The 26,504-nt window shown below is 29.6% G+C and overlaps 6 protein-coding genes and 1 long non-coding RNA gene across 28 annotated transcripts in view; 4 read left to right on the forward strand and 3 right to left on the reverse strand.

Annotated features, from left to right (window-relative positions):
* LOC124949875 (uncharacterized protein CG43427) overlaps positions 1-2,872 on the forward strand; it is a 90,650-nt gene extending 87,778 nt beyond the window's left edge. For 8 of the 10 annotated variants that reach the window (XM_047495646.1, XM_047495651.1, XM_047495647.1 and 5 more), the window contains 5 exons: positions 188-428; positions 677-879; positions 970-1,148; positions 1,252-1,416; positions 1,772-2,872. In XM_047495646.1, the coding sequence (XP_047351602.1) occupies positions 188-428; positions 677-879; positions 970-1,148; positions 1,252-1,416; positions 1,772-1,794 (811 nt within the window). In that variant the 3' untranslated portion in view covers positions 1,795-2,872. Of the gene's footprint in view, positions 1-187; positions 429-676; positions 880-969; positions 1,149-1,251; positions 1,469-1,771 lie in introns of all 10 variants that reach the window. The other 2 variants (XM_047495650.1, XM_047495653.1) reach the window with 1 other exon arrangement.
* Positions 2,873-4,801: 1,929 nt separating this feature from the next.
* LOC124949877 (putative fibroblast growth factor 1) lies at positions 4,802-11,234 on the forward strand. Of its 4 annotated transcripts, none has more exons than XM_047495660.1 (5): positions 4,802-5,018; positions 7,459-7,744; positions 9,754-9,947; positions 10,360-10,463; positions 10,810-11,234. In XM_047495660.1, exons 1-5 carry the CDS (start codon positions 4,811-4,813, stop codon positions 11,005-11,007), a joined length of 990 nt encoding a protein of 329 aa, XP_047351616.1. In that variant the 5' UTR covers positions 4,802-4,810; the 3' UTR covers positions 11,008-11,234. The 4 variants fall into 4 exon arrangements, with proteins under 4 accessions (XP_047351616.1, XP_047351618.1, XP_047351617.1 ...); XM_047495662.1 differs by lacking the exon at positions 4,802-5,018 and adding an exon at positions 5,591-5,779; XM_047495661.1 differs by lacking the exon at positions 4,802-5,018 and adding an exon at positions 5,741-5,795.
* LOC124949879 (short coiled-coil protein B) lies at positions 10,494-13,350 on the reverse strand. 3 transcript variants are annotated; one of them, XM_047495671.1, is made up of 5 exons: positions 13,208-13,350; positions 12,977-13,096; positions 12,669-12,788; positions 12,482-12,568; positions 10,494-12,355 (listed from the first exon to the last, which is right to left on the reverse strand). In XM_047495671.1, the coding sequence occupies exons 2-5, from the start codon at positions 13,047-13,049 to the stop codon at positions 12,213-12,215; spliced, it is 423 nt and encodes a 140-aa protein (XP_047351627.1). In that variant the 5' UTR covers positions 13,050-13,096; positions 13,208-13,350; the 3' UTR covers positions 10,494-12,212. The 3 variants fall into 3 exon arrangements, with proteins under 3 accessions (XP_047351627.1, XP_047351628.1, XP_047351626.1); XM_047495672.1 differs by having other exon boundaries at positions 12,977-13,066; positions 13,208-13,344; XM_047495670.1 differs by having other exon boundaries at positions 12,977-13,341.
* A 377-nt stretch (positions 13,351-13,727) lies between these two features.
* LOC124949880 lies at positions 13,728-16,980 on the forward strand. The gene is made up of 3 exons (XM_047495673.1): positions 13,728-13,983; positions 14,074-14,184; positions 14,338-16,980. Exons 1-2 carry the CDS (start codon positions 13,857-13,859, stop codon positions 14,166-14,168), a joined length of 222 nt encoding a protein of 73 aa, XP_047351629.1. The 5' UTR covers positions 13,728-13,856; the 3' UTR covers positions 14,169-14,184; positions 14,338-16,980.
* On the reverse strand, positions 14,725-18,485 carry LOC124949876 (suppressor of cytokine signaling 5-like). Of its 3 annotated transcripts, none has more exons than XM_047495658.1 (6): positions 18,128-18,470; positions 17,109-17,758; positions 16,698-17,005; positions 16,381-16,620; positions 16,042-16,308; positions 14,725-15,954 (listed from the first exon to the last, which is right to left on the reverse strand). In XM_047495658.1, exons 2-6 carry the CDS (start codon positions 17,584-17,586, stop codon positions 15,664-15,666), a joined length of 1,584 nt encoding a protein of 527 aa, XP_047351614.1. In that variant the 5' UTR covers positions 17,587-17,758; positions 18,128-18,470; the 3' UTR covers positions 14,725-15,663. The 3 variants fall into 3 exon arrangements, with proteins under 3 accessions (XP_047351614.1, XP_047351613.1, XP_047351615.1); XM_047495657.1 differs by having other exon boundaries at positions 17,994-18,467; XM_047495659.1 differs by lacking the exon at positions 16,381-16,620 and having other exon boundaries at positions 17,994-18,485.
* A 447-nt stretch (positions 18,486-18,932) lies between these two features.
* LOC124949878 (cdc42 homolog) lies at positions 18,933-21,436 on the forward strand. 6 transcript variants are annotated; one of them, XM_047495666.1, is made up of 8 exons: positions 18,953-19,049; positions 19,355-19,483; positions 19,564-19,653; positions 19,729-19,930; positions 20,077-20,186; positions 20,306-20,503; positions 20,620-20,758; positions 21,248-21,436. In XM_047495666.1, the coding sequence occupies exons 4-7, from the start codon at positions 19,753-19,755 to the stop codon at positions 20,707-20,709; spliced, it is 576 nt and encodes a 191-aa protein (XP_047351622.1). In that variant the 5' UTR covers positions 18,953-19,049; positions 19,355-19,483; positions 19,564-19,653; positions 19,729-19,752; the 3' UTR covers positions 20,710-20,758; positions 21,248-21,436. The 6 variants fall into 6 exon arrangements, 5 of the variants coding, with proteins under 5 accessions (XP_047351623.1, XP_047351622.1, XP_047351620.1 ...); XR_007101190.1 differs by having other exon boundaries at positions 19,355-19,653; positions 20,620-21,100; XM_047495664.1 differs by having other exon boundaries at positions 19,355-19,653.
* Positions 21,437-22,137: 701 nt separating this feature from the next.
* LOC124949881 lies at positions 22,138-25,536 on the reverse strand. Its single transcript, XR_007101191.1, has 2 exons — positions 24,068-25,536; positions 22,138-22,885 (listed from the first exon to the last, which is right to left on the reverse strand). It is a non-coding gene; the product is annotated as an uncharacterized LOC124949881 (long non-coding RNA).
* Between the last annotated feature and the right edge of the window lie 968 nt (positions 25,537-26,504).

Here is a 26,504-nt window from a genome sequence, read left to right on the forward strand (position 1 = left end):
ACAGGAAATAGTTAATTTAAGTCAACAAACTTGATTGTTCAATTGACTTCCCGTCATTTTTTTCTTTTTATTTTTTGCAAAAAAATACCTATTGTACATATAATCTTTTTTTATGTAATCACATAATCACGTTCGAACTAAAGCAGACTAAAATTGATCTCATGCTCTATATATTTTCTAATGATAGGAACAGCCGAGTACCATCAGCAGACTCGATACCTCAACAAGTGGATGCATCTTTGCGACATAGTGCCTCAGCTACGACACTTTCTTGTCATGCTGGTCAACAAATGACGAGGCAAACGTTGCAAGCTCTTAGCGCTGCTCCTCGACCACGGATCGTTCAAGGTGATCAATGGGTTCAACGAAGAAAGAGCGATGTGCCTAGAGGCGCGCATGATTTCAATTATCAACATTGGCTCATTCAGGTAAATTAGAAGAAACCTGTCTTATATCTATAAGAATATCTTGTTTTAAATATAGACATTTATTTTTAAATTACACGTACGTTTAGTTTTATCTATACATGCATGTTTATCAAATATGCATAAATTTTAAATAATTCATATATGTATATTGAATCAAAATAATTATTATAATTAATAATTATCATCATCTTGTAATAATTATATTCTATTCATATTATTTTTATCATTGTTATCTTTTATTTCTTTAGGAAGCAGAACAACGGAGAATTCACGAGAAAAATCAACGATCCCCGGCACGAAAGTCTCAACCGCACGTGACCGGAACATCCGTACCTTATGCCGCTGCACCGACACGGTCGGATAGCAAGCCGTTACCAGACTCCATTATACAAACTCTTACTCAAAGAGTACAGAACAGAGCGCAAGAGAAGCCACTATCACCAAGAAGAAGGTAAAAATATCTGTCATTTTTATCGACATATTTTGTATTAAATAACTTATCCCATTACAAATTCATAACGAATAAACTTAATATTTTTAGATTAGAACATAGTACGAGTCAAGAGCACATTCCCCTTCAACATTCTAACACCACTCAACAATTAACATTACAACAGAAATCTCAGCAGCCATCACCATCTGTTCATAACACCGACAATCAAGAGAAGATGCTGAGCGTCAGTGGCAAAAAGAAATGTTCGCATTGTGGAGATGAGCTAGGTATTAATAAAAATTAAAGAATATAACTTAAAACAAAAAAAAAAAGAAAAATTACTTCTAAGGTAGATAAATTAACGAGTTCCGGTTTGTATGTGTTTGATAGGTCGAGGCGCCGCGATGATAATCGAGAGTCTACGCTTGTTCTATCACATGGAATGCTTCAAGTGCTGTGTCTGTCACGTACGACTCGGTGACGGATTAATGGGAACGGACGTACGCGTTCGAAACCACAAGCTCCACTGCCATAACTGCTACTCCAGTGACGACGGTACTCACACTTAAAACTCTACCTAGTATTATTCCATACAGTTTAAGATTAGGTAAATGTCGTAGTACAAGCGTTGGCGTACGAGAACGCCGAGAAATACTTGAGAAAGTCGGGCAGAGCATGCAGCGTCATGCAACCAAGACAACGATAATAATAAGAAGAAGAAAAAGAAGAAAAATTGTATAGTAGTACAATATAGTAATAATAATAATAATAGTAGTGGTTATAATAATAATAGTACCAAGGAGCTAATAAACGCGAAAGCGCATCGTTGTCTCGTGCGGCATGTCCTGCATGGCCCAGTTAACAATATTTCCTCTCATTCATTCACTTCACCCTTGCGTTCCATTTTCAGGTGTCAAGTTCAGCTGCGTGTAGAAGCGCACGGGCTAATGGATCTGTACCGACTAACTTGAATATAGCGTTCTTCCGGCTATATTTTATAAGTTGTAGTTGACCATTTAGTTAGCCAAGCTAACTCGAAACTTTCGCGACACAGTTCGTTCGTGCGTGTACATAAATACGTACATATACATATACATAAATAGATATATATATATATATACACACACATATATATATATATATCTTCTCTCTGAAATAAAATGGATTTGAAGATGGTTGGACGTCCGTTCTCATCTCGCTCGACCTAATAGATGTCGAACTGGAAGACAATTTTTTTTTTCTTTTTTTTTTTTTTCCTTTTTTTAGGTAATTCATCGACTTCTTTCAAGCCACTAACAACACGCAATGGAAATTATTATACGCAAGGAAAAAGAAAATGTTTTTATGTAAATAGATTGTATTTATGTAAGTAGCATAGCGGTTAAGGAATTAATTGAAGGAAGATTGTTGCATACGCGATATCACATCGAACATCGAATAAAAAAATAAATGATAAGAAGATGAACATTCATATGGAACCAGTAAAAAAGAAATCGTGACACTGTACATTTTTGTAATATATAACTTTTGCGTCTGGGTATTTATGAGATATCTCTGATAACACACTAGCTAAAGATGAAATCACTTTGTGATTGACGATTATTCATGAATGAAACTCTTATTAAATATTTAATACTAATAACTCCTAAAATCAAATTGAAAATGATTAACTTTCGTACAAGGAAATCTTTTTGTTTTAGATCTTAATTATGTTTATGGAATACGGCAAACAAAATTACAGAATAACATATAGATATACGTACTCAAATACGGTTGCTAATGAAGTCATGCTCGTTATGTGTTTTCTCATTTTCTTCATTTTTCTCTCATTTCTTCTCTTAATTTCTTTCTTCAAAAATAAACAAATTTGAATTCTTAGAAAACTCAACAGCACCTTTAAGCGATCGTGTATAAAGTACACAGATTACCATTGTGAAATATTGTAAATGTCTCGTTTATTACAACGTGTAATTTTATATTATCGCAAAGAATAAATGTTTATTATAGAGAATTCCATCGCATCGATAGTTTTATAATTTTCACAGAATCTGTCTTTACAGGACATCGAATATAAATGTATTATTGAATGCCAACTGCATTTATATAAGTAGTTGAATGATAATATATAATAAGACAATGTATAAAAGATTTTTTATAACGTATAATTTCCGTTAAAATTACTTTTGTCGTAAGAAATTCTCAACATATTTTTAACTCTCACGTTTATCTCTTGTCATTGTCCGTACAATCGATCATTTTCAAGAAATATATAAACAGTCCCAAGTAAACCATTATTTTCGCAAAAACAAACGATGACCAGGAACGCTCGAGAAAAAACGATGCAACGTGTTTATGAATCATGATGATTTATATCAACAATGAGTATAGGCGTAATTATAGAACGATTACGATGAACAAAGTGTCGTTTTGAAGATAAAGGTTAAAACGAGGACATAATCTTTCCGAACTTTTGAAAAAGGTTTTTCTTTTTCGAAAAAAATCGTGTCAAAAAATGATGTTTTTCAACAATAATTTATACATAAAAATAAACAAACTCTCAAATATTACACGACTCCTAACACACATTAAACATAATATAATTAAATTTAATATTTCAATAAAATTATATTTTTAAATTGCAATCGTTGCTTTTGCCGAGTACAGAAATACCAATGGTAAAACAGAAATCTACCTTATAGACAATAGATAAAGAAGGATTATACTTTAACCTATGTCGGTAAAAACAAGAGTCTTATTCCTATCCAATATAGAATTAACAAAGGATCCAACATATCTAATACTTTTTAAGTACTCAAATTTATAATATAATTTATATCATTTAAGAATTACAAATGACCTTATATGGCATATCGTTGAATTCGTTTCGACAAATACCGTCACATTGTGGAAAGAAAAACATATAGTTTCATTTAAAAAAATGAATTTAACTTTGATACTACCCCAATCATTTGACTTATAAAAAAAAAAATTATCACTATATGATGTTATCCTTCATTTCAAACAAATGTGTTAAAAAATTTTTTAATATGCTCAGTCCTTCGCGAAATATTTCAATTTTTCAAGATAAACGAGACACCCTGTATGTAATAGAGTTAGTTAGATTTCGCCGCACCCTAGTTCGTTTTCTTCAGGTAAACAGTTAACTCTAGACTGGTCTCGAAAGGCAAGCGTTACATAATTGTGAAGGAAAATCTGGCACGTCATCAACGATCGAATGACTGGCTACCTGGTGGAAGAACATTCCGTTCATTGTGTACCAGAATGAAATTATTGGACCAATCGACCAGCAATTCTCTTATCGACTTGCTTGATCGAGCCTGCAAGCTCTTCCTTTTCTAATAATAATACATCTTCTACTCGCTCCTTATCGGAAACTTCAAAAGATTTTTATTTTGAAGCTGGCTGTTTGCCCAAGAAACTTCGTAATTTGTATTCGTATTGTTTATATTTCTATTCGGTTGCCATTAGAAGCCGACAGAATGTTTTCTCTACGATAGTTTATTGCTTAAATTATTAGGGTTTTGAGAAAATTCAAAAAATTAGTCAAATCCATCGATATAATACATTTCTTTACTTTCATGTAATTTAGTGTGTATTTCTATTGAGCAAATAACTATTTATATTTAGGTTATTAGATCGATAAGTGTAATTCGATAAAACTTAAAAAAAAAAGAATATTTCTATTTCTTTTTAATCATTAATCATATCAGATTTTAGATAGCTACTTTTTCAACTATTTTAATCAAAAATAGTTGACATTATATTTTTCAATTTAATTAAAATAATAAATTATTTTAATCAAAATTTAAAAAAAAGGCGTAAATCAATCTCGATATTCCATCACTGTATTATTCCCTTATTTTATTTTTATTTATAGTTAAGTTTTCTCTAATAAAAAGCATGTATCCGTACGGATGTACATATACGTATGTATATGGAAGACAATACCAGTCAAACGATGCGGAACACTAAACACGATATATATATTTATTTGTTTCGTTTTCAAACTCTTCTATATATTCGAAAGCTAGTTTTTAATTCAGTGTATCTCGATCCGCCGACGACTGCGCATTGTTTGTCCCACGATTCGATCTACTTTACGAGAACTTCGAAACTAACACAGATCAAGCTTACACGTGCGTAAATAAATTATATCGATAAAGACATCTTTGATATTTATTATCAAGCACCAGTGATGAACTTTTCCCAATTAAAATATTATTTTGTATTATAATAATAATAATAATAATAATAATAATAATAATAATAATAATTATTATTATTATTATTATTATTATTATTATTATTATTATTATTATTATTATTGTTATTAATATATTTTGGAGTGAAAACTTTTCGGTTTAAAAAAAAATTAAAATCATAACAATATATTGTATATTTTTCTCTATGTGAATGAAACTCGAACGATCCTTTAATATTCTAACATTAGAAGAAATTAGTTGAAAAAATAAATATTTACCTCAACATTTTTCGATATTAGATCGATAAATATTATAATATTTCACACACGATACATCAGTTTAACGTTAACAGTTGAAATTCTCGCATATATAACTTAACTCTTGATATTATCGAGACAATCATTGTGAATAAGCGTAGGTTCTTTAAGGGTTAAAAAACACATAAAGACGATTTCGTGCCGAGTTTTTTTATGCTCACGAAGCAAAGACTTATTTTTAATTTAGTTCGGCTCGGGTTGCGAAGAGGTTACTGCTGACACGGCAATGTTCGCCATCGTAAACGCCGTCATATCTACTATTATACGAGGAAATTCGAGAGAGAGAGAGAGAGAGAGAGAGAGAGAGAGAGAGCGAGAAAGAGAGAGAGAGAGAGAGAGGACAGAGAGAGAGTCAGTCGCGAGATAAACGCGCATCAGGTAGGACATCTAGGAGGTAGTTCCTAGCTTTTTCTCCTTTTATTTTTGAACTTTTTTATTTCTCTCCCTCTTCCTCTCTCTCGCTCTTTCTCTCTTTTTCTCTATCTGTTTCATTCTCTAATTAATTTTTTCGTGCATTTCTAATTCATACGTGTATAAAAATCTTCGATACAAATTTCTTAAAATCGTATTAATTCAACAATGAAGAAGTTTAAATAACGTAAACAAGAATGTAAATAATACGACGTGAAACGATAACAAATTTCACTTCGGCTGTGTCTAAACAAAGGTGTAAACTTTCTATCGAAACGCATAATCCTGTGGTTCATAGAAAAATCGCCATTCATTTGATAATAGTAATAATAATTAAATCTTTGAAACTCCATTCGAATTTTTGGTGATCGTAAAACCACCGTTTTATTCGAATTACAACGATGGATATTAAAAATCGTAGGATTGACATTAACGGGCACAAATTCAATAAACAAAATTAATACGAAAGAAGAAAACAAAAAAAAGAAAAATAAGAAACATAAAAATACGTACACGTGTTAAATTTCATCAAAATCGTAAATAAGTTACAAAAGAAAAAATTCGTTTATATCCTCGGTACATGATTAATTAATTATATATTTATTCAATGTCATAGTGATTTGAAGCATAAGTATATAAAAAAAAAAAAGAAAAAAGAAAGAAAAAAGAAGTGAAGCTGTACATTGAGTATGTTGGAAAAGAAAAGAGAAAAAAAAATAGAAAGAAAATAAGAAAATTATTAGAAATATGTTCAATAGATTATATTTATTAAAAAGTAAATATCGAGATTAACTTTCCTTCGTGTGGTTTCTACAAAGAAGTTGTATCTAATAAAAACGATTATCCACCCTAAAAGCAATAAGCGCGCATGTATGAACGAAATCAAGTTGATGGCACGCGCGTCTAGTGAATGAACGGGTGTATGTGTGTGTGTATGTGTCTGTGCTACTGACGCATATTCGTTCAATCCTTCTTCATTCTCTCTCAACAGTTTTCCAAGTCGAACGCTCGCAATATTAACAGACCGAGACAACCGCTAATCCTCAACCACATTATTTTCACCGTTGCAAACATGATATCTCTCTTTCTCTCTTTTCCTCATGTTTAGAATATCTAAAATCTTGAAAAAAAATCTGTTAAAGCGACTGAAAATTAAATCATTTCTAATATCAATGTAATAATGATAGTAATATACATATATATGATGTTTGTATGAGCCATACTTTTTTCCGCGGAAATTAAAAAAAAAAGAAAAGAAACAACTAACCTGGATCTCTAAGATAAGCAGAAAAGGAGAAAAAAAAAGAAAAAGAAATGCAAGACTTACCACAAACCACGTCGGTTTAAATAACAGTAGTTAACAAAAATAAACTGTTTTTCTTTCTTTTTTTTCTATGAATCAAACCAGATTATGTATATCGTATCAGATATATATTAATTGATAAAGAATAATCAATTTTTTACTATCCTCGAAATGATCTAAGAATCCAGTCGATAATAGACCGTATATTTATAAATACATACATACGATTTATATCTGTACTGAATACTGAATTGCATAAATCCTGGATTTTATCAAAATCAAAAAAAAGAAAGTAGAGAAAGAAAAAGATAAAAGTATTTGAGTTCACGTTTTTATGTGTCAGGGCGAAGAGAGGACTCGGACAATCGAGATAAAGAGTTACGTTTAGGTCAATCGATAATGAGCTTAAGGTGGATTCACGAGAATTTGGAAGCTCCGACCTGCGACGAGGAGTGCAGTGATATTGATGACAGTTGCAGCGACGACAGTTACGACACCGATCTGTCACTTTGCAAGAAGGACGCTGCAACAATTGAGGACGAGAAGAAGGGCTTGAACAGCGATTCTCGTAAACAGAAACGAGAAACGAGGAAACATCAGAACACTATAGTTACCTTCGATGAAAACAGGTATTGTATATACATACATACATACATACATACATATTTATATACATACATACATACATATATATACACATAATAGATAGATGTAGGTATTGTATATACCAGGCTATATAAGGGAATACAATGAGCGCATTGATAAGAAGACCATACGTGACATCATTTGATAGTTTACGACTTTATCAACATTTACCAAGAACAATAAAATTTCTTTATTTATTTATTTTTCTTTTTTTTGGCTTCTATCGTAGATCAGAATAATAAAAAACAACGAATAATTTCTTTTTTTATATCTATTTTTGTTCTTATCATTATTTGTTTAATCCTTTATAATCCAATTTTTCTAAAAGTTTCGTGTCTACATATAATAAAGTTGTACTACTATTAATTATACTAATATAATTATACTAAGTATAACTTTTATTTAAAAAATATTCAGATATATATATATATATATATATATATATATATATATATAATCTTGTATAATAAAATAAAGAAAAATTTTTTAAATATGGATATAGACGTATGTATACATATATTATTTCAAACATACATAACTTTATAGAGATTTAAACCTGTTTATGAGGGATCTATCGAGACAATTATTTAAATTAATTATTCAACTTTTTATTTTATGTCATTTTTTTTTTTGAAGAAAAATAAAGCATTATTATCTGTTACTATAAATATTTCCCGTTCTCCATCAACTCGATAATATAAAGATCGATAAAAATTTTCGTCAAATCAACGACGTAGTTTCTTCCTCGATATACGCGTTAGTACACTCACGTGCATTCATTGATCATTTGACTCAATTAACTTTCTGCTCTAATATCGTAGTGTGAGGGTCACTAGGTCTAATAGGTATGGCTCTCGTAATACGAAACACGGAGGTTGTAATTCACTACAAGGCAGCCTTGTAACTCCGTAAACGTGACAGTTATAAAAAGACATTTAAAAACGTCTATTAAAATTCAACTTTACGAAAGTTCTTTTGAAATGAGATCGAACACATAATATAGTACTAATTATTAATCGTCATATTTAATTTTTATTAATCAAAGATAGATGAATTTAATGGAAATTACAGGATTGCAAATTCTGTAAAGATTATTTATTTAATTCGTATAAAATATATAAGAATCATACTTTATTCATACTTTATTCGTTTAATGACACCCTTGAAAAATGTTTTTAAACTTAACAAAGTGCGAAAACTCACATACCGTGATAAGGCACGCTTCATTCACAAGGCTCTTTGACCTGGAAAACCGATCGTTCTATTTTTCTAACATATAATATCTAAGCAACATCTCTCAAGCGTGAACTCTTTCTCTTTCTTTCTCTATCTATCTCTCCCTCATAAACGTTAACACGCGCGCGCCTGTTAAGGGTGGTTCAGATCTCCAGTGACCCTTTCAAACATTAACCGCGCTCGATATTACAATCATGATAATCTCAACAAGGGACGTGCATTAACATCGAAGGCCTCCCTTCGTCAATATAAAATTCTTCATTGCAACAGGACTATAATTAATCGTTATTTATCGTAAGACCGCATAAATAGGTAACGTTCCCTTTAAATTGAACGTTAGAGGCTACATTAAATTAAAGGGACGCTTCGATTAAAGTTAATTATATAGGGTATCTAGAAATTCTTATTTATGTCCAAATAAACTATGTTACAATTTGTTTTTATCAAAATTATTACGAATACCGCACGAATTTCATTGTATCTAAATATTAAACGAAATTATAGTTTTTTTTTTTAATAATCTTTTCTTATGCATCATTTAAATAAAACTAAATTCATATTAATATTTCTAATGATTTAGATGAAAACAAGTTGTAACAATTTATTTTATATTTTGATATGAATGAAATGATTTCTTTAAGTATAATAAACAAAAAATATAAAATGAAATTTGTCTATTTTAATTTCAATGACATCCTTGTTATCGTGTTAATTAACAAATATAGAAATTATTATGCAATAAATTTAATTTTTACAGTCAACAATCACGATACGAGACATCCAAGATTATGTACACCCTTTCACCCTACGTAATATGGGATCCACGGCAACCAGCAGAAAACCCAATTTATAATTCTCTCGTCATAAAACTTTACTGTCGTACTGGTTATCACCTCGCAATCACGTCAACTGGCAAAGTTCGAGGCTTACCCGGAACGAACGAGACAGATGGTAATTTCGAAGGAAAACTAGACAGTCTATGTATACAAGGTGTTCCGTAAAACCGATGTCACAAATTTATAAATATATTTTATTTCTCAAAGCAAACAAACAAAAATCTTAATATAATTTTATTTCCGTTAGAAAATCGAATAAATAAATGATTTTTAGTGAATTATTTTGTACAAATCGTTTCCTGTTGAACACATCTGTAATCATTTGATGACATCATTTTACATACACCCTATATACCCAATATATATATATATATATATATATATATATATATATATACATATATGTATATATATATATATATATATATATATATATATAACACATAAAATAAAATAGGCCAACTATAAAAAGTCGCTCACCGTTATCTCCCTGCAAACACGCCATTTTATTTTTTGATCATTTTTAGCTCTTCTACACGTAACACCGGTCTCCTTTGGAGTTGTACGAATACAGGGTGTCGAGACACAACTATATCTTGCATTCAATAAAAAGGGCTACTTATATGGAGAGGTAAGATAAGAATTTGTACAATAGTAAAACTACTCTTAAACATCGATCCAGCGTGTATTAACTCTTCTGTTAATTTTTAAATATGATACAATTCAATAATTCGAATAATCTTTCTGTTTTCATAGCTTCCTAAAAATTACTATATGAATATGAATTGATTAATATTAATCTAATTATTGAATTACAGTCTAATTACTAATTATGTTAATAATTAATTAGATTAAATTTAAACTAACGTAATAAGACATGAAATTCGTTGACAATTTAATCACGTTTTCGTTCTAGAGTAACATTATTAGAATATTATTTTCATCATCATTCCATTTTCCAATACTTCTGTTTGCAGTCCAATATGAACAAGGACAATACTGAATGGGAACAATGGTCTGTTGGATCTTACGATGCGTTTCGATCACGCAAATACGTAAATTTTGGTTGGTGGATCGGTATAAAGAAAAACGGACGTACAAAATCTGGTCCGAGAACGGTGTGGGGACAAAAAGCTATACAATTTTTAGCAATAAGACAAGATCAGCAAGATTAACCGCATGAGACGATATTTCTTTTTTGTTTTTTTCTTTTAATTAACTTCTACGCTTCGAATTAGATACGCAAAGGAATTTTAGGAAATCGAAAAAAAAAAAAGAAAAGAAGAAGAATAAGAATAAAAAAGATACGCTTCGCGTAATCCAATAGAATATAATGTTTATTATAACACTGTGTTACTCAACAATGGAATAGTTTGAGATTGTGCATTTTGCTTGTGCCCTCGAACTGAAACTTTCTCGCAAGTCGCAGTTGTAATTCGCGGTACGCTCGATTATTAACATTCATAATTGTTACGCTGCAAACATGGTGCAACAGGTCAAAGATATTCATGAAAATACGATTGAGATATTCTACATACTCTACTTGTAGCAGAGAATCTAAACATCGATTTCTTACTTATGCGATAATTTCGATCGTAGTATGTGTATGTATGTACGTACAATATGTAATTACTTGTTGTGTGTATAATGTGTACACATGAGCACACATCTGTGTATATGTATATTATATAATAATATTTTATATAATTGATTTTATCTTCTTTGTACATCTACATACATTGCATACATATGTTATTAGAACTCTTAAGCAAAAGCTTAAAGTATAAAAGGACGTTGTCTTAATAAAATCTTGTTATTATTAATACAAACAGATAAGATTTAAAAAATCTAATTGAAAAGGTGTGACCAGGTAGAACCTCTTAAGATAACATTCATTAACAATAATAAAAATAAGGCTTACATTATTCGATTATCTTATAAATTATAGAAAAAAATTTAATAAGATTCTTTGGTAATCGATGATCAATGTAAATGCATTAATTCCTAACCATAAGTCTCTGCCATCACTTAAAAGCAACAAAAACAGTGAGTATTATACATGTTAAAATATATCCCTTGAAAGTTAAAGGGGGAATAGTGCTTAATGCATAAATATTTAAAATGAAAAAAGAAAATATTAGCTTTTCAAGCAAACCTTTGTCCTTATGAAAAGTATATATTAGCTTCAGGTAAAGTTAATGTCTTTTTAATACATGTCACATATTATTGACTTTAAAATTTATTATTATACTATATGGTTCTTGTTTTCAAATAAGGCAGCTGCAAATATATGTATACATACTTTTCATAAGGAATGAAAAATCACAACAATCGTAAAATCCCTGTATGTTTACAATCTTTTCATGTCAATTACAGGAATTCATTTCTTTTTAGTATTTGGACTAGTCGATTGGAATACACTTGAAGCGGACATTAGATTCTCTATATATTGACTCAGTACTTGATTTTCACTTCGTAATTTCAAATTTTCTTCCTTGACACTGTCCACCCTCTGAGACAGATCTAATACAAGTCAATATATATATATATATATATATATATATATATATATATATATATATATATATACATAAGATTTTTAAAAATCTTAGAAAAATTTATTCATTTGCCAAAGTAGCTAGAACTTACCATCTAATGTATTTTGAAGTTCCAAAACTTGTGCTATTAACCGTGCTTTTTCTTCTTGTTCATCTGGACTAATATCAGGATCTAAACCTGTCGATCATGCAAATGATTTCCAAATTAATTAACAGATAAAAATTTATTTATTTATTATTATTCTTCTAATATATTATAATTTTTATAAAAGACTTACTATTGGGGCTACAGCTACCATTAGTAAAAGTGGATGGAATAGAATCCATACTACGTCCTCTACCTAATGCATCAGATAAATGAGAAGCATTATCCAACACCTCTTCTTCGGGAATAATTACTGTATTAAATAACAAAAGAAAGATATTATTACGAATGCAAGATAAAAAAATATTATTATTAACAAATATATATATTTTAAAATAATATATGCTTTTTGAACATTTCTTAAAATTACTTATTTACGATTCATAAAATGTTAAATGATCATGCAATGTCAAAACAAATACGGAAATAACATTTTCGTACCTTGAGGATCATCATCTGCCAAAGGTATACTATTCATGTCATCTTGAAGTTTAGCTGTCACAGATGCAGACATCTTGACGCCAGTTATCGCTGCAAGAAGAATCGTAAACGATAGCAAACCTGCGCGTAAAGGTTGATAATTTGACACCGAGTTTATCGATTAAACCAATCGCTTTCGATAATCGTAATATCTCTCAAAAAATCAATGAATTTTAAAAATACAAATTTTACTTTTCTTAGCTTCTTCTACTATTCAATTATAAATTCAAATTCCAGATTTTCAGGATCACCTAATAAATAGAAAGATAGTCACAACACACAATGAAAAACGTAGCCATATGTTTTTCTATCGACATCTATAGTCAATGCAATCATAAATTGCATCGTACGTAGAAAGGACAACTTTTTCTTTGATATGAATTTTATAATTCGTCTTTGAAAATTTAGAAAACTGAAATTTCGAAAGATTTTTTTCCAATATTATAACAATCCAATTCGTAACTTATTAAAATCTCTTAGTTTATTTAAATTGGACGAACCAATGAAATGACTCTAAAATAAATAAAATAAAGTTAATATTATTCGGAAGTTTTTAAATTTAATCACAATTTTACATTATCTATTTTAATAATTCATAAAATTAATGTATAACATTCAATAATATTCAATATAAAAAAAAATTATCATCGTAAAGCAGGTTTTTATGTACTACATGTACATAAGATTAATATCGACTTCATGCTCAATCGAATACGTATCATTTTTTCTATGGTCAGTGAAATCAGTGAAAAATGTAAATAGTTGTTATCACTTGAGATAGCCTTACTGTAAATGTTATTAGAAATTGTGCTTTTTAATATTTCCTACTTTGTTTTTTATAATGTTAGTCGTATCTAATATGGCAAATCTATTACAAAAGCTTTCGTCTTTCTTAGGATATTGGTATTTTAGATACATGCTTGTTACAGAATTATATATGGTCGAAAAATGGGAGAGAATTTTTATTAGTATCCTTTACAAAAATAGTATTATAGTGTTGTCATCTATTTAAGATTCAGTGGTGAAAATAATTCATATTATTCCTATATAAATTATAGATATTTTCTTTATAGTGTTATTTTTATCATTCTTTATTTTCAACTACAAGGTACTACTTCCAATTGCAGAAGTAGTGAGTTCCACATCATTATAAAATCTATGTCAAATATGTAATTATAACTTTATTGTCTTTCATTAATATTATTCTGTTTGCAGAGATAATATATATATATATATATATATATATATATATATATATATATATATATATATATATATTTATATTATATATATATATATATTTTGTTATTAAATTGTTTCAGATATTTATTATAGCCGGAACAATAAAACATATCATTTAATTTTAATCAAATAAGTTGATGATTTCTCAAAGAATTAACATTATACATATCCACAATTATATTGTAATTTCCAAATTCCCCAAAAAGATAATGTTATCAGATTCATTAATATAATGTTTACTCTGTTCTTTATAAAAAAGACTTTATCTCTGAGTTATATATGTATATATGAATATTAAAGTCATAAAACAAACTGAAAGGAAAAAATAAATTTACTAACTTAGAGTTTCTTTCCCATGATATAAATTATAGCAAATATATATATATATATTCTATATATTATATATTCTATATATAATATAAAAAACAAAAAAATATATAAGGTATTAAATACATAAGCAATATCTGTACACTTAATAAATATTAAATTTTATTTTTAATAAGAAATTAGTTATATATGAATAACCATCAACCAATGTATTTAACAATTTTAAAGCATAATAATACATGGTTTCATAACCTTATCAATTTGAGAACAAAACAATGTATTTAATTTACATTATCTTTTAAAAATTAAGTAACAAATTTCAAATACTGATTGCATTTCAAAGATAAACACAATTTTGATCAATATTGAAATTGTTACGTATTCAATAAGTATGAATACTAACACACAGATTCCATGTGCTGATATTTTACATTGTAAGTAGGCACATTAGGAATAAGAATATTTTGATCATTATTGAAAAGTTTTACAAATGCACGTAAAGATGGAATTTTACACTATCAGATCCATCTTACAATAAATGAAATTTTTTTAATAATTTGAACACATAATTATACAAATAATTAATACAAATGATTAATCTCACAAATTTTATCAACTCTTGATATAAACAAGGTATATGCATGTGAATTAATCTTTAATCTTGTAAAATATCATATTAAATTACATATTTTTGAATAAATCTTTTTAAATTTTCATAATTAAGTTTATAAAAAGAACTTTGATTCTGATGATCAACTACGCATGTTGTGACATATTTACATATTAAACTATCAAGTTTCACAATTGAATGCATACATTTGCCACTTGAACATAAGTGCTGCTGGTACAGCCCCCTAAAAATTGTTATTATTTGAACCAAGTCTACTATTATTTTTTTGCTGAATACATTGCTAAATATGTGCGTTTTATTTGCTAATATTGCAGACATTAGAGAATTTGAAATAAATTATCAGCTTTGATATTATGATGTGCATATACCACAAAAGGCTGTGGCAGTACTGTAGATGCAAGGAAATTAATAAAGCAAACGATAGTATTTCTACATTATATATAAAGGCTCATATTAAAGGTAAATATGATATGGATCTCGCGTCTGTCTGTAAATCATTTTCTGTATCTAATCTCCTAACACGCACTCTTTGTTTATAATGGTACTCTTTGAGATAACTTTTAAGCGTCTTTGGCAACTGCAGCTTATTTATACCATCATATGTCGTTCTTGTAGTTATAACTGCTCTGCACAAATGTTGTAGAGGAAAGGCGAAATTACGATGCAATGGTATAGTGAGCATAGGTTCGAAGAACATACAACATGATGGGTCCTTGTAATGTTCTATTAAACCACATACCTGTGAATATATTATATACCATTTAATAATTTTATAGAAATTGTTTATATCAAAAATTACGAGAAAATTTTTAATTTTAAAACATACCGTTTCAGAGGCATAAACGCCTGGATCGTGTGAATCGAAACTAAATTTGTGATTCCACTGCTCAATTCGTGCATGAAGAGATCGTCCATATTTTCGAAAGCTTACGGAAAATAAGAATTCTTCTTGCGCAGAATCTCGTAATAAGAAAGTTCCTTCTTGTTTACCTTCCAATAAACGTTCTGCTTCATAGCGATCCATCTTACCCCAATAGAAAGAGCATGCCGTTATTGACCGTAAATCTGGTACAAGACAATGTACATAATCGACCTATGAGCAACAAAGAAGTTACTGTTAAAATAAATGTATAGTTGTTTTATCCGGCGAGAAATAATTATTTACCTGCGTATGCGCAGGTCTTTCAATATTTGGAATTAATGTAAAATCTATCTGGGATAGCGCAGTAAGGGCAGCAACTTGAATACCAGCATGTGCTTGAAACAATGCAGCCAAACTATCTACTGTTATACCATTTGGATGCACCTGTATTCCAGATGGATAATTAGGTCTGTATCCAGGAGGAGGTTCAACACCTTCCTCCATTTCTCGTGCTCGTTGTAAACGTGCCCTTTCGTCGCAATCCTTCACATGAAAATTATATATAATATTTTCTTTTGTGCTAATTTTCAATTAGTAAATAAGTCATTACAGTAACATACCTCCATAGGAAATTCCTCTGGATTAAATCTTGACAAATCGATCACAGGACTTGGCGGTAGAGGACCAAGAATTGGACTCTGTGGTGCAGATCTACTATTAAATACAATTCCTGCACCCATTGGATGTTCTTCGGTTCTTCTATAACCAGTACATACACAATCTGAACTACTGTTGCCTTGACCAGGAATAATATCAGTATTTTTGGATGTTTTACTCTTAGCAAACTTCAATACCCAATTACTTCTTTTCTTTTTTGAAGATAAAATATGATTACATACTGGACTTTGATCTTTATTCCGTTGTTTACCTAAAATGATAAGTAGCAAATATATACATATATATACCAAAAATAACTGGAATTCTTTGATACAAATCTAAATTATGTAAAACAAGCAAATTTTATAACTTACTTTTTCTTTTTCCAAATGACAATGTTTTTGAGGATCTTCTTAATGGAGGAGTCCTTGGACTATCCTCGGAACTACTACTACTGTTGCTACCACCAGAACTGCTGGAACAAGCCTCTTGTTGTCTGAATGGTGTTTCAGGATTATTAATATTGCCATTACCACGAATTTGTTTTGAATCCTGGTTTTCCACTGGTTGACTATATAAAGATTCGAATCTAGAATTATGATTATCTAAATCCAAATTCAAATTGTGATTTCCCAAATTCCCTTCTGATTTACTCTCTCTGTTTGGAATCACATTAAAATTCAAGACAGGTACATTCCCATTATTCTCATAATTGGGTAAATTTTCTGCATCATCTTGGTCAACCATTTCCAATGTTGATTGTTGTTGCAATACATTAGAATATATTTCTGTAGATTGTTTTTCACCATCCATCTTAAAAAATTCTCTGAGACTAGCAAAATGCTGTCCCATCGTTAACTCTATAGACAGGCATTTTATGGCCTCAAAGATATTTCTAGTGTAACGTTCTGTATCAACAGTGTCAATATGTTTATATCATAGTACAATGATCGTACATTGTAAATTTTTTATTTATATTGTAAGGCATTAATTTTATCTTTAATTCTGTCATATATCAATTTATCTGTAATGTAATAAATTAAAAATTACATTTAAATTTGTATTAAATAAAATTAAAAAATAATCCATTCTATATCATAGATATTTAAACGTGTTCCCATGTCTATCAATGAAGTAAGAATTTTTTTTCGTAGAATGTTACTTACAATAAATGAATAAGTATGATCATTTTTTAAAGTAATCTAATTAAAAGAGTAATATAGTTGTAATATTCAAAAAATGCATCAAAGTATGTTTACCTTGATTAATTCATTGTCTACAGATAATATTATAAAAATTATGTTAAGGCATTTGTAATGAAATTTCGCGATGGCAGCTAGTAGAATCACGTTTAGACAGGTTCAGACAAGTTTTGACAGGACTGTATAATTACTTTATTTCGGACACTATAACAAACACTTGAAATTCACAACACTTTATCTTCTATGATATCATTAAAATCGTGTCTTTGAATATAAAAAAATTCCATGTCGTTCATCAATATCAAAATATACGTAAAATTGTCAAAACACGATCCACTGCATCATCAGCCATTTTCCCTAACTATCTCATGTCTGTCTTTTCCATTCGTCATTGGTTTATTGTGCAAAAGAAGCGTAACGTAGATGTTAAAGATCACAGAGTGATCATAAAATTCTAAATCTACTTCCGGAATCTGTGTTGCAACAACAAACAATAAATCAAATGGATTTTTTCCTATTATATATAATCATTCTAATTTATATTTCACTTTCATAATATTTATAAATGATATAACGCGTATGTGTATGATATGAAAATGTTGTCACAAATGACGATATAGTATAAACAAAGGGGCGAATGGAGTCGAAGTAAGGATAGTTCTTCCATCGACCAATGAAATTTCTTTGATGGTGTACGATTTTATGCATTATTGTTGGATTTAAGAAATAAAAAATAAATAATGATCTTTTCGTTATTAATAAACGACTTAGATATTAGCTGTGTATTCATACTGTTTAAAAAACACACATATATATATATATATATGAAATCAACTGCGTAATTTTACATAGCCATATTAAAAATAAAAATTATATAATGGTTCTTATTTAATGGATAATGTGTATAAAAAATCGATAAATTTTTAAAAAGTATATATATATCTTTTTTATACTTAAAAATAATATATATGTTAAATAAAAGCTAAAGTTTTTCTGTGAACGAGGTAACATCATAGATGGCAGTCTTTGTTAGTACTTCGCTTGACACGTGTACCCCTTCTTGAATGGTTTAAATATTTGTGACAGTATAGCGTTGTCGACGCCCAGTTATCCGTAAGTTTTTAATATTTCTTATTCATATATTTTTTATTGTTGTTAGTATAAGGTGCTTTATTCGCAAACTTTTATAAGATTTGAAAATTAATTATTCCATGATATATCTATAGAATATAAAGCCGACAAAATTTATCGGTATATTTGACATAATAACCAATATGGCGTCTCCAAAAACAATGTTCCATTAATGAGCTTATGCACAAAGTTCTTAACAAAAGTGGATAAAAATGTTAACGTACTGTTTATTTTTCATTTCTTCTACCAAAACGGTGGTATATTGAAAACATAATACGTATTTGCAGTTGGATTTGCAAGGGGACTATCTCTCGATATCTGGTTCTTAAGCATATTCCTATTCCAGTAACTATTGCAATAGTGTTCGTCAAGTTCGAAACTTTTCAGTTACAATTATAATGTCTAATGGATATAAAGTATGTTAACGATTCGTTAGAAAAGTGGAGTGTCGTCTACAGATAATGAAAAGTTAAAAATTTTAAACGTGTGTTAACAGGAGCATTGCAATGTTTTATAGCTATCAAATGTGTAGTCTGTAAAAAGTTAAGTTATTGACAGAAAGTGTACGCTACTGCACATAAAAGTAGTAAGTCTTAAAAAACGTTAATACAGTTTTATCATAATGAATTGATTACAAAAATTTATTTTATCTTTTGATTAGGTCAAATAAAGAACCGTGCGAAAGATGCAGACAATAAAATGCGTTGTGGTAGGAGATGGGGCTGTTGGTAAAACTTGCTTATTGATTTCCTACACCACGAATAAATTTCCATCGGAATATGTGCCTACGGTGTTCGATAATTATGCCGTTACAGTAATGATTGGTGGAGAGCCATATACATTAGGATTATTTGATACTGCTGGTAACTATAAGTAATACATATTATATTGTGTGCACACTGAAATGGTAAAACATTTCCTTCTTACTTTATCATATTTTTCTATCTCTTTTAATTACCTTAGTAACATACATTTAGATATATTAATTATATCATTACTTATGTTTAAGGTCAGGAGGATTATGATCGGCTACGACCACTTAGTTATCCACAAACGGATGTATTCCTAGTATGTTTTTCTGTTGTATCCCCGTCATCTTTTGAAAACGTTAAGGAAAAGGTATATTTGTTATACTTATAATATACTTCTTATAGTTTATATATCATATAAAGTATAATATTATAAATGTCATGAAATATAGTGTTCTTTTTATTTGTAATAAATAATTATGCTTTTAGTGGGTACCAGAAATAACTCATCATTGTCAGAAAACACCTTTTTTACTTGTTGGTACACAAATCGATTTAAGAGATGATGCAGCAACTATTGAAAAATTAGCAAAAAATAAGCAAAAACCTATCACAGGAGAGCAAGGAGAAAAACTTGCAAAAGAACTGAAAGCAGTGAAATATGTAGAATGTAGTGCTCTTACGCAGGTATGTCAATAACGAATTAATTTTTCTTATATCAGTAAATGAAACAATATGAATATAAAAAAAAAAAAAAATGGAAAAATTATTTATAGCTAAAACAATATATTTTTATCTTTTAGAAAGGTCTAAAAAATGTTTTTGACGAAGCGATCTTAGCAGCTTTAGAGCCACCGGAACCAGTTAGGAGAAGACGATGCGTTGTCTTGTAGGACGTGATTGCCTCCTTATCGAACGATTGGCTCAATATTGTCGAAGATTGTGAGTTTTATCGTACGGTGCATGCAGATTATTTTATCGAAGCAATAACCACACACTGAATAAGACAAAACAAGGCTTAACGTGTTGAATATCAAAGAACGAATATGCCTGCGTTCATATAAGGCGTCGTTTCTCTAACGATATTAAAAGAACTTGGAAAGTCAAGTGAAATTTTGTATTGAAAATCGATACGGCAATTACAAACTATTTGCATGTTTGCATTTCTCCTTAATTAGGGGTATTATACTTTTGTAACTGTATAAAATGTCGATCGCAACACGCAGATGTGGATAACCATAATTTTGTACATAAATTACATAAACTTATTTATCTTATACAATGGTGCGTAAATGTGTCTTATTTGTAGGTAGAGTTGTCATTTATATTGATACCTATTAGATTATATCAAGGAGAATACATATATTTTTAAACATTTATAAGTGTATTAACATGCGAGGTATGAGTTAATACATAAAATTTTTCTTCAAGGTGACTTGCGATTTTGACGTTGACTTTTTTTACGATCGCATAAACGAAACAATTCCACTATCCAGGATCGAAGAAAGCTCATAATAGAGAATATACCATGAAAGCTGCAAAACTTGTAGGATATTTAAAATGTAAGATGTTTTTGACAACACAATAATAGCGTTTTTAATAAATCATTTATAAAAATTATGTAAAAACATCTTGTTTAACGATTACGAATAATGGAGATTGTATATTCTAAATATCAAATACTAGCTATCGGATTGATGAAATTATTTTATTCAATAGATAATTGCAGGAAACAATTCAATATGGTATAACATCGATATTTATATCCAAATCCAATGTTCGTAAAATAGAAAATCTATAATAACTGGATGCTAAAGCTTAAAAATAATGTAGGATATATATATATATATATATATATATACGAATTTCATATTTTTAGAATTTATAGATAATATTTTTCCGTTGCCACTTAACTTTTTTAATATCATGAACCAATAGATCATTTTATATACATAGATATGTTGATCCTTATATATCAGTTTCTCAAAAAAATTCCATAGAGATATAAAAGGTATCAATTACATACTAACGAATAGATTTATTGTAATATTTTTTAATTATTTTCTTCCAATAATATAAATATCGAATCGAAACAGATCGTTACTTTTTTAGCTATATATATATTTATCGCTAAAAGAATTGAATGTGGCGAGTGAAATTCGAATAAAATAATAGTACTAAAATGTACGATTATACTTTTCTTGAGCCCTTAAAAAAAAAGGTACATATGCGTAGAAGCACTTGCATTAGAAAGAAATCGTTTCAAAAATATAAGGATAAAAAAGGTAAGAAGGTATATACGTAAGTAATAAATACAAATATCTTCTTTAGAATAATTTTTACTGATCGTAATTAGAGATAACCAGAATACAATACGGGTAAATAGTATTTCTTTTTTTCCCCCCTTTTTTTAACAAGACATTATACTCTTTAGATGCTCGTCCGCCGTAACGTGTACGTACACGCGATTTGAAATTCGTTACGTCTTTTGCATACGGCGCCATATTTATTTCGTACATGATGGCGTCTGTCTCGTCACGAGCTACGGCGGACACGATCAAAGACATTTGCACGCACGCATTGAAACAGGCACACTTACTATTAACGGATTCACTGTGATCATCATCTATATAACGTTGCGCTTATCGAGCAACGTATTCATATCGTATTTTAATAGGCCAGAGTAATTATTATTGCAGTCTTCAATGTTTCAGAGAGCCATTCTACTTTCGTTTTCATATTTCGCGGTCGTTTTATATATGATGCGTCTTAACTCTCTCTCTCTCTCTCTCTCTCTTCCCCTTATCTCATAGTGTTCGTGTCAATTCCGTCTCAACTTTCTTTTTTCTTTTCTTTCTCTCTCTTTCTCTCTCTTTCTCTCTATCTATCTATCCTTCTTTCTCTTTCTCTGTCTCATAAAATACTTCAACGCATCGTTATTGGGGCAAATTGGGTATCCAAAGTCTCGTCTTCTTCCGGGCAATTCTAAAGAGCACATATCGTTCTGTCAAGGCCAAATTCCATTTAGAAATTCATATATCATTGCCATCATTGTTTCTTGACGTTTTTCTATGTATTATCATTATCATTATTATTATTATTATTATTATTATTAATAATATTACTATTATCATCAATTTATAGATCGCAAATACGAGTCGATCATGTGTTTTTTCCTCTGTATATGTGTTGCGTGGTGCATGCCTATGTATATTTGAATGTGTTTAGGTATTGTGTTTGATGATCAAAAAAAAAAAAAAAAGGAAAAAGAATTCGAAAGGACGTATTTGCGTTCCCCGGGCATATAGTTATTATTTCGATTCTTCTGAGCCGAGATAGAATCGGGCCACGAAAAGATCTCTTTTAAAAGATTCAACGGTAGCTCTTACGAATTTTTCTCTTCGTTGGTTCTGTCTCTTGAGAGTGAACGAGTGAGTGTCTATTTCATTTGGCATGCTTCTCTCCTTTCTCTATACGTCGGTGTGTGATGCGTAGTCGCGCAGTGAGAAGAGTGTAGAATACAATGGATAGATTATACGGGCATGTATGAAAAACAAGCAACGTACGTACGCGACACATTTGCAGTAAGAGTACATAAACGCTACACACACATACTACACACACGTACTAACACACATACACGAATAAGTTGGTACAAACACGTTAAGGTGTGCTACACCTTAACTTAAGAGAACAAGGGTAAAAATGCAATGTCGATGCACCATGGTTTTGTAATTAGAGATAATATTTTTTTTTTTTTCTTTCGTCATCAAATTTTGTCTTTCATTTTCCACTATTTAACATATCTAAGTTAGATTCATATCAAATGATTTCTTTTTTTACATTAACGTTCGGTTTAAACAAGAATGATACCTCAATGTATAAAATAATTTATTATCTACGATGATAGTGTAAGTTCGCAACTATTTATCGAATGGAGATTAAATTATTATTAAATGATCATTTTCTGCAAATAAAGGTATAAAATAAAATACATAGAACAATATATATATATATATATATATATACATATATATATATATATATATATATATATATATATATACCTATACTTTTACAAGTTTGATCAAGCTTTTCATTTTCGCAAAATTGTGTATGTGTGTATGTATCTATAGAACATGATCATGCGCGGTGCATCGGCGATGGCGTTTCATTGTAATAATCATACGATCAGACGAGTAACCGTAAAGGAATTTCTCGATACATAATGTTGATTCAAGATATACATACTCGTAATATTCTCGCAATGTGTTATCTTGGAGCAAAGTATCGTTTGCACGCAATGTCATCATCATGCTCCTTCGGATCGATTGAAATCCTCGCCAGAGATTTAATTGACTCGTCACTTTCAGCGTTAGCTCTTCCTCTTTCATTAGATTAATACAATCACGTCAAACTTACTTTGATTCATGAAGTCAAAACCAGGACGAATTTCCACATTATCAATTGTAGTGAAATTATGAAATATATGTTAAATTATTGTACCGTGTATATCATGTAAAAGAGATAAATTTGATGTGAAATTAGACGTGTAGTTTAATGCACGTTTTTACGATCATGAAAGTAGCTTAAACGAATTAATAATATATTTTACCCACTTCCTTTTATATCCTTCCAATTATTTAGAAAGTCTAATCATTATATGAAATAAAAAAAAATAAAGAAAGATACGTTATATAGCCTACTTTCATGATTCACCTGCAACACATCTGTTGAATACTTTGTAGTATCTTGAAAAATGTCTATTTAATCGATGTGCCTGGATACTTTACAGGATCGTGCGTTTGACATGCCTGCATTTAACCGATCCATATTACACGCGTTCAACTTAGCATGGATGCATGCATACGCATATATTGCTACATATCGTAATGTATACTGCGAGCACAAGTCGACACGCGAGTCGTAATAAACAAACTGAATATGTGACCGCATTACTATACATCAAGAGATATCGTAATACTGTGAGTTAGTATTTAAACGTGACTTTTCCATATTTTCTTTCCTTCAATCTTTCTCTCTCAAAGATAAATGAGCCAGTGATTATGAAAATGGTCTAATTGTAAATCAGTAGCATACATTCATAATAAGTGATAAATTCAATTTTTTCTCACATTTTTCATTTAAATGTAGTTTTCATAATTATTGACATATATCATGCGAGTAATCATAATCGTAGAAGAGTGCCCTTTAATATTGAACAACTTTAATCCGAGTAAAATCGATTTTTTCTTTTGCATCTTCTCTCCTTTTATAAAATAATTTTCTCTGACTCATACTACCCATGTTGAATGCACTTGTACATAAAATCTATATACGTAAATATTACATACGTGTACGTATATGTGTATATATATATCTATGTATGTATATATATATATGTATGTATGTAGATGAAATAATTGTAGAAGATAAGCCAATACGATTCGTTAATTACCCTTCTTATTATAGTCGAAGTATGAAGGTTCGTAAACGAACACTCGTATGTACAAACACGCACACACACACAAAGTATTTGATAGGGACGAGAAGCATTGATCTTTTTTAATTCGCCGTGAGTACCAATGTCGACTAACGAAGCGTGTTTGACGAATAAGAGAGCCAAATCACAGCTTTCTCCTATTTTTCTCATTTTGAAAGAAGTAGATACATATATATACACATACAAATGTGTTCATATACATATGTACATTGACCATATATATATATATATATATATATATATATATATATATATATATATATATATGTATATATATATACGTGTATGTATTAAAAATGACAAACATTGACTAGTCTATTAATATGTAGGTGTGTGTGTGTGTGTGTATGTATATATGTACCTGCGTAAGATATATATATATATATATATATATATATATATATTTTATATATATGTAGCTGTCGTTCGTTTTTCTAATTTATAAAACTCTTCTAGCATGTCATTTTAATTATCATTATTGGTAATTATCAATTTATTATATTAGTGATTTAATGGGAGCAAAAAGTGAACTTTTCCACTTCTCTGACATGTATACATACATACATATATACGTACAAACACATACATACATAAATACATGCATATATACATACATACATACATACATACATACATACGTACATACACATACATACATACATACATGCATACGTACATACGTACATACACGCATTAACACTCAAACACATCGACGCCAACAATTTTCAGCAGATCCTCGATAGGTCGGCTTATCGATTGCTCTGTCAGTTTAATTGTTCATCCTGGCATGACGTGTTTAACGAGGGATACGCTTTAGATAGATCTGATCGTACGAATTAATCGTTTAACATTCTCGATTAAAACACTGTTTTCCAGGTGAAATAGCAGGTAACGCGTCTATCTTCTTTGAATGAAGAAGAAAAAAGGACAAGTAACCTTTCTTCTTTTTTTCTTCTTCTTGAACGACCACTTTAAAACAGTATTTTATCCTTACTTCACTAATCGGCTTCTATCATTCGCTCTGTTGTTATGGCCTGCTTGGCGAAAGAGGAAAGGGACAGGTGTAATAAAATACAGAATCGAGGACACAGGTTTTCTAATCGAGTTAATGCGTTAATTAAATCTCTACACATTTATACACGAGTTTTTTTCTCTCTTTTTTCTTTCTATCTCTCTCTCTATGTA

This window comes from Vespa velutina, chromosome 6 (genome assembly GCF_912470025.1).
Source record: "Vespa velutina chromosome 6, iVesVel2.1, whole genome shotgun sequence".
Taxonomy (NCBI): Eukaryota; Metazoa; Arthropoda; class Insecta; order Hymenoptera; family Vespidae; genus Vespa; species Vespa velutina.

What these genes read in the sequence shown, in the direction of transcription:
- LOC124949877 (XM_047495660.1), top strand. Translation starts at nt 4,811, where the DNA reads ATGTATATGGAAGACAATACCAGTCAAACGATGCGGAACACTAAACAC. An exon ending in AACACAGATCAAGCTTACAC is followed by an intron (nt 5,019 to 7,458) that starts GTGCGTAAATAA and finishes TTTATGTGTCAG; the next exon opens with GGCGAAGAGAGGACTCGGAC. An exon ending in CGGAACGAACGAGACAGATG is followed by an intron (nt 9,948 to 10,359) that starts GTAATTTCGAAG and finishes GATCATTTTTAG; the next exon opens with CTCTTCTACACGTAACACCG.
- LOC124949878 (XM_047495667.1), top strand. Translation starts at nt 19,753, where the DNA reads ATGCAGACAATAAAATGCGTTGTGGTAGGAGATGGGGCTGTTGGTAAA. An exon ending in AGGATTATTTGATACTGCTG is followed by an intron (nt 19,931 to 20,076) that starts GTAACTATAAGT and finishes CTTATGTTTAAG; the next exon opens with GTCAGGAGGATTATGATCGG. An exon ending in TTGAAAACGTTAAGGAAAAG is followed by an intron (nt 20,187 to 20,305) that starts GTATATTTGTTA and finishes TTATGCTTTTAG; the next exon opens with TGGGTACCAGAAATAACTCA.
- LOC124949879 (XM_047495671.1), bottom strand. Translation starts at nt 13,049, where the DNA reads ATGTCTGCATCTGTGACAGCTAAACTTCAAGATGACATGAATAGTATA. An exon ending in TGGTAGCTGTAGCCCCAATA is followed by an intron (nt 12,569 to 12,668) that starts GTAAGTCTTTTA and finishes CATGATCGACAG; the next exon opens with GTTTAGATCCTGATATTAGT. An exon ending in ACTTCAAAATACATTAGATG is followed by an intron (nt 12,356 to 12,481) that starts GTAAGTTCTAGC and finishes GACTTGTATTAG; the next exon opens with ATCTGTCTCAGAGGGTGGAC.
- LOC124949880 (XM_047495673.1), top strand. Translation starts at nt 13,857, where the DNA reads ATGTTAGTCGTATCTAATATGGCAAATCTATTACAAAAGCTTTCGTCT. An exon ending in ATGGGAGAGAATTTTTATTA is followed by an intron (nt 13,984 to 14,073) that starts GTATCCTTTACA and finishes TATAAATTATAG; the next exon opens with ATATTTTCTTTATAGTGTTA.
- LOC124949876 (XM_047495658.1), bottom strand. Translation starts at nt 17,586, where the DNA reads ATGGGACAGCATTTTGCTAGTCTCAGAGAATTTTTTAAGATGGATGGT. An exon ending in GTCATTTGGAAAAAGAAAAA is followed by an intron (nt 17,006 to 17,108) that starts GTAAGTTATAAA and finishes TTATCATTTTAG; the next exon opens with GTAAACAACGGAATAAAGAT. An exon ending in AAAGACCTGCGCATACGCAG is followed by an intron (nt 16,309 to 16,380) that starts GTAAATAATTAT and finishes TGTTGCTCATAG; the next exon opens with GTCGATTATGTACATTGTCT.